The 13,183-nt window shown below is 41.7% G+C and overlaps 1 protein-coding gene across 1 annotated transcript in view; it reads left to right on the plus strand.

Annotated features, from left to right (window-relative positions):
- SLC5A11 (solute carrier family 5 member 11) overlaps positions 1-5,856 on the plus strand; it is a 55,414-nt gene extending 49,558 nt beyond the window's left edge. Inside the window, exons 13-16 of the mRNA XM_073636503.1 lie at positions 1,134-1,302; positions 1,562-1,777; positions 2,638-2,797; positions 5,215-5,856. Of these exons, the coding sequence (XP_073492604.1) occupies positions 1,134-1,302; positions 1,562-1,777; positions 2,638-2,797; positions 5,215-5,426 (757 nt within the window). The 3' untranslated portion in view covers positions 5,427-5,856. The remainder of the gene's footprint in view (positions 1-1,133; positions 1,303-1,561; positions 1,778-2,637; positions 2,798-5,214) is intronic.
- Positions 5,857-13,183: the final 7,327 nt, after the last annotated feature.

A 13,183-nucleotide genomic window follows, 5' to 3' on the forward strand; every position in this document is an offset into this window, starting at 1 on the left:
GAGGACAGGAGTTGAGAACCACTGTTCTATTTGGTTATGGGACAGGAAGTGAAGGGAAATCTCTGCAATGAGATACAGATGGCAAAATAAAATACAGGTCAACATCCAATCTGGTACCATACCATGATTAATCGTACACAATTTAGGCACAATATGTAAGCAGAAGAATGTCTGGGGTGTCAAAACCCCTAAGGGGTACGAGAAGCCACAACCATCAGCAGAATGTGAAACAGGAACTAAAAAAAAAACCCTGGACAGGACCCCGGGAAGGTAAATCTTACACCAAATATAGAGCAGTTACAGATAGCTGTCAACCATACCCAACAAGTGACCCATACTGACTCCTAATAGTTGACTGTGGAAAATGCTAGGCCCTTCCTGCTTTAAACACCAAGCTGCATCCGGCTACAAAAAACAGGGGAGGGAAAAAAAGGGCAAGAAAAGTAAGGAAAGAAAGAAAGCGGTAGGGGAACTGCCCAGTCCAATGGAACATTCCATCAGAAAGAGAGGGCACCATCCCTCCCGCAGGGAGCCAGGCAAGGGGGCACATACCATGGTTCCAATGACTTAGAAATCACCAAGGTGGTGACCTCCATCCTCCCCGCACGGCTGAACCACTACTCATATAACCTTTAACATTCAAATCCTATCATTATTTTCTAGGAATGTTGGAATGTTAAATGTTGGATTTTGTTTAAAGTGATACCTGGTCATCGTGCTCCCGTTTTAGAGTATCACATCTTCCACTTTTGCTTCTGCATTGTTACCCCGTTATATGCACCTCTGGTGGAGGATACAAGCAGTCATGCTGACACACATTGGGCAGGCATGATCCACTATTGTCAGGAAGTCTGTCCAGACTGGTGATGCCAATATTGGAGCAAGCACATATAGACAAGAAGTGGCTGGAAGAGATAAGCAGCACTGAGAAACGTAAAATAATAAAAGACCAGTAAAAACAGTATTTTTAGAGAAAAAAAAAAACATGACAATCGCTTATCATACACAATGATAGCAAACAAAAACTGGATTAGAACACTTTTAAAATGCTTATCCCTACTTGGTGTGAGTTACTGCCCTATATATGTATTCGGTTTAAAATTGTTTTCCATGTTTGTGTTATTCACTTTCAGAGTGTTTGTGCTGGTGTTGGTTGTGGTGTCCATTCTGTGGATCCCTCTAGTGCAGGCCAGCCAAGGTGGCCAACTCTTCATATATATCCAGTCCATCAGCTCCTACCTGCAACCTCCTGTGGCCGTGGTCTTCATAGCTGGCTGTTTTTGGAAACGTACTAATGAGAAGGTAACATCACATATTAAATAATGAAACTGGTTTAATATGAGGTGAAAATAGACATCTATTTCACTACTACAATGGAAAGTAAAGGGAAATAACCAGCTTGATAAAAATGCAGCATGCAGTTTTGCTCACAAATGATAAAAACATAGTATTTGTTGCAGGATGTTGCAATTTTCTTCAAAAATATTTGTGTCCGCTTAAGTCTGTTTGTTCTCTACGTGCAATCACAAATTTTAATAAGCTGTTTTTGTGTTCCATCCAGGGTGCATTTTGGGGGTTGACCATAGGCTTAGTTGTTGGCCTCATCCGTATGGTGCTGGATTTCGTATACCCAGCACCACAGTGTGACCAGCCTGATGGGAGGCCAGGAGTGGTGAAATACGTCCACTATCTCTACCTGTCCATGATATTGGCACTGCTGACCTTCATCGTGGTGGTGGTTGTCAGCCTATACACAGAGCCTCCTACTAAAGAAATGGTAAGAAGGTATATTTAGGTGCTATCTTCTGTTAGTCCCATCTGCTAGTCCTATTAATCCCACCTGTTAGTCCTATTTGCAGTTAGGAGTATCTCCTAGATGGCAACCAGTCATACACTATATGGTCTAAAGTTTATGGTCACCTGACGATCACATTTACCTATATGGGTAAAAGTATATGGACAGGCTTTGAAATTATGAAGTTAAGAAGTATCCAGTGAAGGGTACTGTTAATGCTATATTATTCAAAGACATTTTAGATAATGAGCTCCTCCAATCTTGACCTCAACACAGTTTAACACCTTTTGGATGAATTGGAAAGCTGATTGTGTCTTCTTGTCCAACATCAGTACCTGACCTCACTGATGCTGTTTTGGCTGAATGGGCATACAGAAGAGTGCAGGCTGGTATAACCACCGATATAGAGGAAATCCCTAATAATGCTCATGGCTCCAACATGGGATGTCCAACAAGCTTATATAGGTGTGATGGTCAGGTGTCCACAAACTTTTGGCTATATGGTATACAAGCTGTTTTTTGTAAAAACAAATTATACATTTGTACGTTTTTATGAGTTTGATGAGAAAATAATATATAGTGGTGTAGAGACCAAAGTGTTTCTATACAAGTTGCTTGTCTTATAAATTCATAGAACACACAAACTGCCGCTTGGGTTAACAGCTGTGAACCTTTCATCTTTGGTGATAATTTGGACATACTGTACATCAGCAGGTGTGCTGGGACGCCATATTACACTCATTAAAGCAAGTTATTAGAGCAGGCAGACCAGAGCGACTGGTGACATTTTAAAGACATGAAGCTGTATAGTTGTTTCATGAAATTTTCCTGCTTCCTCTCAGATCAGTCGTCTTACTTGGTTCACACGTTACGATGAGATAGAAAATGTCCAGGAGGTGACATCTATTGAGACCTCTTCCCAGAAAAGAGACAGTGTAGTGGAGAACAATGTGGATAAAGCTGATTTAAATTCCTCCGATGGGATCATCGATGATTCAGCAGGTATGTCTAAGGGAAATACATTTTTTAAAAGAATATGTATTTTTACGAGAAATACAGCTGCTACTTTAGGAGTCTGTCCATCCTAAAGCAGTTTTATTTTGGGTGAAAATTGGTTTATTTTTTCCACTACCAACCAACCAAGTGTATCTCAAGCTGAAACTTAAAATGGACCTGTAGCCAGGCCATGGACAGACAAGTATTTACACATTACTAACAAACAATAAATGGGTTTTAAAACAAGTCTTCAGTTACCTCTATAGCTGCAGGTATGGTGGAGCAATTCATTGTCAAAGCTCAAAAGAGAAACAGTGAAGTCCTCTATGCATAATCTCTGGGCAGCCGTATCTCCCTTTGCTCTAATATTTCTGCTTTCCTGCTGTTTGCATTGCATATTAGAAGGCTAGAATGCTGCTGAGCCACTGCTGGGAGGGTTAGCTGGGAGGGTGAGCATGGGGTAGATGAGCTGCTTTAGAAATAGTAAAAGTGCTTCTGCTGTAATTTTTTATAATGAATTTCTCCACTGTACCTGCAGCTAAAGAGGTCAATGAGAGTTTGTTGTAAAGTTAATTTACTGTTTTCTAAGAACATGTGGATAATTGAATGCCCATCTTTACATTTTGGGTTAGGGGAAATGTTAAATCCTCTGTCAGCTATTTATTTCTATTAGTGGTACCAATTGGGAGACTTCTACCTACTTCCTGTACTAGTGACAATATTGCCTGGGAATAGAAGTGAAGGGAAATCTCCACAACAGAAAAAAACCTTTGAGGAAAGGCTGAAACCTCTGTGCTTTTTATTGCGTTGTGTGTCCCCATGGGAGATTTCTCCTTACTTCCTGACCTAGTGCCACAGAGACAAAAAGTTTGGTAAAATCTCCCAAAAAGGTTCAAGGCAGCAATGGAAAGCTAATCCTTCTCCTCTCTAAATAAATATTTTTGGCTTGAGTTACACATTAGGACAGATTCATATTATTGTCAAGCTTATAGTGCAGGGGTATGCAATTAGCGGACCTCCAGCTGTTGCAAAACTACAAGTCCCATCATGCCTCTGCCTCTGGTTGTCATGCTTGTGGCTGTCAGAGTCTTGCTATGCCTCATGGGACTTGTAGTTCTGCAACAGCTGGAGGTCCGCTAATTACATATCCCTGTTATAGTGCATTCACCATGTGCTAATCACTTTATATCCCCTGCACTGGCTCTCTGTACCTAAAAGTAAAGATGAGTAAATGATTCTCTCTATGCAAAATATTCCACAGATGTGACCAATTTGCCACCATTAATTTGCAGAATCTGCCCAGTTATTACTTTTATCCTTAGAAAATATAGGAATTGCTAACAAAGTCTCAAAGACAAGACATGGAAAATAACTGCTGATGTTAACTGGGAATGTTGGGTATTGATGTATCATGATGCTGTAATGTATTATGCTTGTATACAAAGAAAATCAGCCATAATTTGGTTTTATATTGTTTTATTGGTTTGTACTAAAATAAAGATAAACATACATGTCTTTTAAGACAGCTTTTAATGCATTGCTTTCAAAGTCCCAATTGGGGGAATTCCTATATTAACTTCAGATAATTTCTTAAAACCTTTTGGCTTCATCCTTAGAAAATATTCTTGTGAGATAAACTGGGATACCAACCCATACAAGGTCAAGTATAAAGCATACTATTAATGGGTCATGTATGGCCAGTCACATGCTAAGCACCTTGCCCAAGGTATACTAGTAAAAATCTGGAAAATGTACCCGATTATCACGCCTATAAAATACAGTCAAAAGTATGTGAATACCATTCCAGTTAGGTTCAGGTGTTTTCAGTGAAGGATACTGTTAATGTTAAAGCATGTGAAGGCATTTTGGATAATTGTGCATTTTAGCCTTGCAGCAAATTTGGGGAAGGCCCTTTTCTGTTCAGCATGACTTTGCCCCACCCCCATGCACAAAGCCGGCTATATGAAGACATGCTTTCAAGGGCTCGAAAAAACTCAAAGAGCCCTGACCTCAACCCTACTGATCACCTATGACATTAATTGGAATGGAAATTGCAAGACAAAATTTAAATTGAATGTCGAACATGCTCATATAGGTGTGATGGGCAGGTGTCCAGAAGTTCTGTCTATATATTGTGTTTTTCCAGTAAGCAGCAAGTACAAAGCCCGAGTTCATAGTTCTATATTATATAGTATGGTCAATCTGACATTCTCACTTTACATCTTGTTTACATCAGAAGAGATTTGTAGCAGGGAACAACACAGTTGCGTATGGTCTGTTACATTATGCATAGCCGGGACCCAGAGTTTCAATGTGTAGATTTCTTTAGGCCACCAGGTGCAATGTTCTAGGACCCTGTATTGATTGTTCTCTACCTGCATAAAACTGGTAATCTAGCCTTTCTGACAACCCCTCTCTTGCAGATGATCAATCATGTGTTTCCCGTCTGAAAAAAGCCATCTTCTGGCTTTGTGGGATGGAACGGAAGGATGTCCAAGAAGAACAAGCCCCTGCTCCTCCTTTAGAGTCACCAAAAGTTTTGTTGTCTGAGCGACCCTTAATAACACATGTCCTGAACATCAACCTCATCCTGTGTATGAGTGGAGCCATATTCCTTTGGGGTTACTTTGGCTAGAGGAAGATACTTCTTTGTGGTTGTATTCCTTGGACAAAGGACATCACGGGTGCCAAAATATTGTAGAAGGCATAATCCGAATACCGTTCTGCACAAAAATTGTGTGCAACCTGTTGTCTTCTACAAGGGAAAGCTAGGACAGTGAGCTCCCAATGGGCTTCCTTCTTATTGACTAAAAGAAGTTGTGATGATTCCTCAGCGGGACTGTATCCATCATTAAACAGAAGGAGATGTCAAATACAATACATTTTTCATGGATTTATAAAAACTTTTCATTTTTCAGGATGTGAAATAAAAAAATAAATAAAAAATATACGTGAAACTAAAGACCTGCTATATCTTCTTCTGAAGTACCAACTTGGCACACATACCGTATTTAAAAAAACAAACAAAAAAAATACATAATTTCAGAGACTATAGACCTAGATAATAAGTACAGTATCTCACAAAAGTACACCTCTCACATTTCTGTAAATATTTTATTCTATCTTTTCATATGACAACACTGAAGAAATTACACTTTGCTACAATGTAAAGTAAAGAGTGTACAGCTTGTATAACAGTGTAAATTTGCTGTCCCATTAATGTCTAAACGACTGGCAACAAAAGTGAGTACACCCCTAAGTGAAAATGTCCAAATTGGGCCCATTTAGCCATTTTCCCTCCTCGGTGTCATGCGACTTGTTAGTGTTACAAGGTCTCAGGTGTGAATGGGAAGCAGGTGTGTTACATTTGGTGTTATCGCTCTCATACTGGTCACTGGAAGTTCAACATGGCACCTCATGCAAAGAACTCTCAGAGGATCTGAAAAAAAGAATTGTTGCTCTACATAAAGATGGCCTAGGCTATAAAAAGATTGCTAAGACCCTGAAACTGAGCTGCAGCATGGTGGCCAAGACCATAGAGCGGTTTAACAGGACAGGTTCCTCTCAGAACAGGCCTCGTCATGGTCAACCAAAGGAGTTGAGTGCACGTGCTCAGCGTCATATCCAGAGGTTGTCTTTGGGAAATAGACGTATGATTGCTGCCAGCATTGCTACAGAGGCTGAAGGGGTGGGAGGGGTCAGCCTGTCAGTGCTCAGACCATACGCCACACACTGCATCAAATTGGTCTGCATGACCATCATCCCAGAAGGAAGCCTCTTCTAAAGATGATGCACAAGAAAGCCCGCAAACAGTTTGCTGAAGACAAGAAGACTAAGGACATGGATTACTGGAACCATGTTCTGTGGTCTGATGAGACCAAGATAAATTTATTTGGTTCAGATGGTGTCAAGCTTGTGTGGTGGCAACCAGGTGAGGAGTACAAAGACAAGTGTGTCTTGCCTACAGTCAAGCATGGTGGTGGGAGTGTCATGGTCTAGGGCTGCATGAGTGCTACCAGCACTGGGGAGCTAAAGTTCATTGAGGGAACCATGAATGCCAACATGTACTGTGACATACTGAAGCCAAGCATGATCCCCTCCCTTCGGAGACTGGGCCGCAGGGCAGTATTCCAACATGATAACGACCCCAATCACACCTCCAAGAAGACCACTGCCTTGCTAAAGAAGCTGAGGGTAAAGGTGGTGGACTAGCCAAGCATGTCTCCAGACCTAAACCTTATTGAGCATCTGTGGGGCATCCTCAAATGGAAAATTGAGGAGCGCAAGGTCTCTAACATTTACCAGCTCTGTGATGTCATCATGAAGGAGTGGAAAAGGACTCCAATGGCAACCTGTGAAGCTCTGGTGAACTCCATGCCCATGAGAGTTAAGGCAGTGCTGAAAAATAATGGTGGCCACACAAAATATTGACACTTTGGGCCCAATTTGGACATTTTCACTTAGGGGTGTACTCACTTTTGTTGCCAGCGGTTTATAAATGAATGGCTGTGTGTTGAGTTATTTTGGGGGGGACAGCAAATTTACACTGTTATACAAGCTGTACACTGTCTACTTTACACGCAAAGTGTCATTTCTTCAAGTGAAAAAATATAATAAAATATTTACAAAAATGTGAGGGGTGTACTAATTTTTGTGAGATACTGTATGTGTGGCCACATCTACAAAATGCCAGTTATCTCAGGTTTATTTTGTTATTGGTACACGTGCAGAACGAAAAAAAAATGTTTTGTTTCGGATGGATTCGTTAAGTTACTAATTTCGTTTAGTTACAATCGTAACAAAATTTGTTTAGTTTTGTTTAATTTTGTTTATTTAGTTTTTGACTGGATTCCAATTTTCACAATGGATTAGAAGTATTCAAATCAAAAATATTGAATCGATTCAAATTCATTGTGAAGAATAGCTGGTTCTATTCTATTCGAAATTCAAACATCGGAAGACGGCTATATTCTTTCTATTTTATTTCATTTTATTCTATCCTATTCTATTCTATCCTTTTATTTTCTATTCAATTCTTTTCTATTCTAGTTTTTTATTTTGAATTCATTTCTATTCTATTCCTTTATTTTCTATTCTGTCCTATTCCTTTATTTTCTATTGTATTTTTTTTCCATTCTATTCTTTTCTATGCTATTATTTTCCACTCTATATTATTCTATTTTTTATTCTATTTAGCTTTTTTATTGTTTTTGTATTCTATTATGTTTTAATCTATTCTATTCTATTCTATAAAGCAGCCTAAGTAGGAGTCATCTTATTTCGCTTTTTTATTTTACTGTATTTATTGCAATATGTTGCTATTTCAAATTCAAATTAATTTTCAAATGCATATTCATTTTCAAATTCATTTTTGAATTCGGATAATTCATTTTGTTTTAATTCATTTCGGATTAGTTGAAATTCGTTACTATTGTGATTCGGAAATTTGGATACATCCGGATCTCTGAATAACAAACATTTGTCCAAATCTTGATTCGTAACTAAACAAATTGCATATGTCTAGTGATTGTACCTTAAAGAGGAGTTCCACCCAGGGGGTCCATTAAAAAAAAAAAAAAAAATTAAAAGTCAGCAGCTACAAATACTGCAGCTGCTGACTTTTAATTAGACACTTACCTGTCCCTGGGTCCAGCAATGCGGGGGATCGAAGCCCCGCTCGTCCCCCCCCCTCCGCTCATCGGCGCCGGCATTTCAACTGTGGGCGCCGGGCTGTGGCTTCACAGCCTGGCACCCATTGCGCATGCGCGAGCGGCGCCGCGCGCCGTGATTGGCCGCTCGATCACCTGGGACCTGTAATGGGTCCCAGATGATTGACAGGAGGGAGGGAGCAGAGCGGAGCCCTTCCTGTGCCGAGGGGGAAGTGATGTCACCAGCCCAGGCAAAGGAAGAGGCAGACGAGGGACCACCTAGCAACAGGCATTTAGAGGTAAGTAAAAAAAATAAATATCCAAATGTTTTTTTTTTGTTTTTTTTTAGAATTTTTCAGGTATTTTTGTTTTTTTTGCGTGGAACCCCACTTTAAGGTGTATGCACTGTTGTAATTTTATAACCATATTTGACCAAACCAGGTTTGCTTTTCCAACCAATACCCTACATATTACACTGCCATTTTATGTAATTAAAATGGATTCCTGATGGGCTAATTCTAATTCCACATCCTTGCTGCTCTTACAGAAAAGAACCCTCTACGTAGTTTAAGGTTAAACCTCTTTTCTTCTAATTTTAATGAGTGGCCATGTGTCTTGTTAAACTCCCTTCTGCGAAAAAGTTTTATCCCTATTGTGGGGTCACCAGCAGTGGAGGCCGGTGCTCAAAATTTTTTGGGGGGGCACAAAAAATTTTGAAAAAAAAGTATCAATTGTAGCCACTGTGCCATCAATTGCTGCCACTGTGCCCATCATTTGCAGCCACTGTGCCCATCAATTGCAGCCACTGTGCCCATCAATTGCAGCCACTGTGCCATCAAAAGCTGCCACTGTGCCCATCAAATGCAGCCACTGTGCCAAACACTGCCTCTGTGGCCATCAAACACTGCCACTGTGCCCACCAAATGCTGCCAGTGTGCCCATCAAATGCTGCCAGTGGACCCATCAAATGCTGTCAGTGTGCCCATCAAATGCTGCCAGTGTGCCCTTGAGTGCCACCAGTGTGACCCCCGCCTGCTCACCGTCTGCCAGGCACTTACCCTGTCTTGGTGGGGCAGCGGGGTCCTTCATGCATCTCCTGCCATCCTCATCTCCCGTCCTCTCCTCCTGATTGGCTGAAACGACAGGTGCCGTTATTGGACACCTAGCAGGTGACAGGTAACAGACCCAAGCACCTGATTGGCGGATAGTCGGTTCAGTGTTAGGAAAGTGAATATTCATTTTTTGATGCCTATTAGAGCCTATGGCTCTAATCGGGTGCTTCAAAAAAATACCCCGTCGCTGTAATTCAGCCGCCCGAAAAGGGGCCGGACGCCTGAATAGGGGAGTGGCAGCGGCGGCCATGGATAGATTCATGCAATGCATGAATCTATCCATTGGGCATAGAGGGGTGGCGGAGAGAGGGGGCGGTACCCATGCGCCCTTTTTGGATGCACTGTCACTGATGTAGAGTCAGTCTGGGAGGACTGTGGAGAAGTAGCCAGAAGGGCTAGTGAAATGGAGAGCTGCATCCAGACAGGCTGGCAGTGCCTGAAGAGATGGTACTGGGAGCAGTAGCCACAGGAATAGGACAGCTAAGCACTAAAGGACCGCCTGCAATGGGCATTTGCTTTAAATCTGACTGAGTCTGTGTTGGATCAATGTGTCAGTGCTAGCTGGTCCTGGGAGATGTAGTTCTGCAAGCAAGATTGTGCTGTTCTATGATGATGCTGTACTCAACTGGTGACAGCATGTAAAAGAAATTGTCAGCAAGTTTTTTTTTTTTAATTTCTTTATTTTCCAAAAAAGTGTGGCAAAAAATTACAACTTCAAAAAACACGCCATGCCTCTTACTAAATACCTTGGACTGTCTACTTTTCAGATAGGTATTGTCCTGGCATTTTAGGGCCTCAAGAAATGAGAAATGGCCGTCGGTACATCAGGATTGATCTATTTTCAGATATATACCATAGTTTGTTATAACTTTCTTATAGACTCAATAATATACACTGATTTGGGTTATTTTCACCAAAGAAATGTAGCAGAATACATTTTGGACTACATTCATAAAGATTATTTATTTATTTGCAAAATGTTATAACAGAAACAAATAAAAACGTGTTTGTTTTTTCAACATTTTCTGTCTTTTTTTTTTAGTTTATTTAGAAAAAATTAAAAAACCCAGTGGTGTCTAAATAACACCAAAAGAAAGTGATAAAAATGTAGTTAGGATAGAGTGTTGCATAACTGCGCAATTGTCATTCAAAGTGCGACAGCGCTGAAAGCTGAAAATTGTCCTGGGCAGGAAGGGGGTAAAAGTGCCGGTATTGAAGCGATTAAACAAGAGTAGAGTTCAGGGATCGGTTACTGCTGTTTTAAAGGATAAGGGCTCATTCATTACACCCATCCTCTGTGCAGAGCCTCTGGCAGATGCGTGTACATCCACCTCGGAGCTGCATGTAGGCAGCCCTCAAAAATGGGTGCACAGGCAGCGCTGGCACAGACACAACCGCATGTCAAAGTTTGACATGTGGGCAGGAATGGGTGCACCAATACGAATGCATTTCACAATTTTAAGGCTTGATGTGTTGGGTTTCTATTTACTCGGTAAAACCTCGTCTTTTATATTTGACCGGAAATTGAGTTAAATAAATATTGCAAATGTGCAGCGCTGTGCTACCATTATATACTCTACAAATATATGATCAATGATGTATAAATAATTACTGTTTACATAAGATAAAATTCAAGTGCTCCACCCAAAACTGAAATTGCACCAGGGAATATAGTCTGTGTGGGGAGTCACATGAAATGGAGGACGATGTGGGCTGAGAATGTTTATAACCACCTGAATCTAATATGGAGCCTTTCCCCTCGGGGTAACTCTACATGTCCATCTTCACATGTTCCATTTTCCTGTCAGAGTCAGGATGTGATGTCCCCCATCAAGGCTGACCGTTCTGTCAGAGCTCAGGAGTCATTAAATGACATTCTGTTGGGGTTGCTGGTGGAAAGCCAACCAGTAAAATAACAAAGGCGGCCATTTTATTTCTTGTAATTATGACAGAAACTTTCTTATATGAGTTTCTGTCATCAGAACTGAACTCAGGCAGGAGAAAGGACAGCCTTACAGCTGGAAACGTCTGCTCTGATGCAGAAATACAAGTAAATAATAGAAAGCCTAGGGATGGTGTGATGTGTTGTTACAATGCATCGCAATATTTACTTTTTAACTTTATTGAAGTGACACAAAATGACACTTTATATATGTCTAATGTACCACAGCACGATGTAACATTCAGTGATGCAGTGACAAGCCGTGCAATGAGTTGGTATGTGTAAAAAATGCATGCTACATTATGCATCGAACCGCAACCCACCTCAACACAGCATTGTGGTGTTAACAGGGTGAATATATAACAATTGTTTTATTATGCCCTTGCATCGGGCCTGCATTTAAGTATTAAGAATAATTTAAGTAGTGTATAGTATATGTATATATACAGTATGATTCAAAAAGGATGGTGCAAAAATAAAGCTGATTTATTCATATTAATATGAAAAGACACATTAACTGTCCAAAACTGTGTTTGTGTTTTATTTTTGAGACTTTTTTTGGTGAATAAGTAGGGGTACCCCTACTCGTTCACGTGGGGGGGGGGGGACCTGGATCTGGGGGCCCCTTTGGTAAAGGGGGCTTACAGATTCTGATAAGCCCCCTGCTCACAGACTCCCACAACCACCGCCCTGGGTTGTGTGGTAGAGGCCCTTGTCTCATCAACATGGGGGGATGCTACTCTGCCCCAAAGCATCCCCCCATGTTGAGGGCATGTGGCCTGGTATGGTTCTGCAGGTGGGGGGACACTGACGTGCCCCCCCCCTTTCTTAGCCTGCCAGGCTGCATGCTCAGATAAGGGTCTGGTATGGATTTTGGGGGAACCCACACCATTTTAAACATCTTCACATATCTTCAGCCAGATCAGATGAAACAGCGGTGACTCACACTGGTCCTCACTTGGCTGCAGCGCTGCTCTGCCCGAGTCTCTCTCTGTCTCATCAGCCAATCAGCGGCGCAGAGAGAGAGACTCTAATGTGTAATTACGCAGGGCGGACCAGGAGGAGCCTGGAGGTGGGTGGAGCTGCGCCATTGGCTTGGCAACCCTGCACTCATTGCTAGCGCCTGGGCCGCCTGACGTCTAGCAACGAGTGACGTCATTGAGTCAGTCACGTCAGACTCGGAGTCTCAGACTCAGAGCTGATGTGACCGTGACAGGAGCTGCCTGGAGCAGAGGAGCCTGCCTAAGTGTATCTGTCATTCCTGGGCTAATAAGCAGTTGTTGCTGCAGTCTGGCACTATGTGGCAGAGGCCAGCAATCTTCCTCTTCCGCGTCGCCCATGAGTGTATTGGCCCTCCTACCGGCAACACTTCCTCCATCTTGTCCATACAGTCACTCACACTAACTGTAGAACTCCGCCCCTGGTGAGTGCTGGATCCACCCACCTCCTCCCTCCATCTTGCCCACCTTGCAGTCCGCAGAGCGGCGTGGATACAAGAAGTAGAAGGCTGCGGACACTGACAGTGAAATTACTGGACCCAACCAACTGGACTCCGTTGCTCCTGCATGGGAGCCCCTCCCCCACCAGAGCACCGAATTAATTGACTAAAAGTGAGTAAAAAAAAAAAAGAATGAATTCATATGTCAAGTCAAAAAGCAAAATACATGTGTGCCATTATGTATGAAAAAAA

Source organism: Aquarana catesbeiana, linkage group LG06 (assembly GCF_042186555.1).
Source record: "Aquarana catesbeiana isolate 2022-GZ linkage group LG06, ASM4218655v1, whole genome shotgun sequence".
NCBI classification, from domain to species: Eukaryota; Metazoa; Chordata; class Amphibia; order Anura; family Ranidae; genus Aquarana; species Aquarana catesbeiana.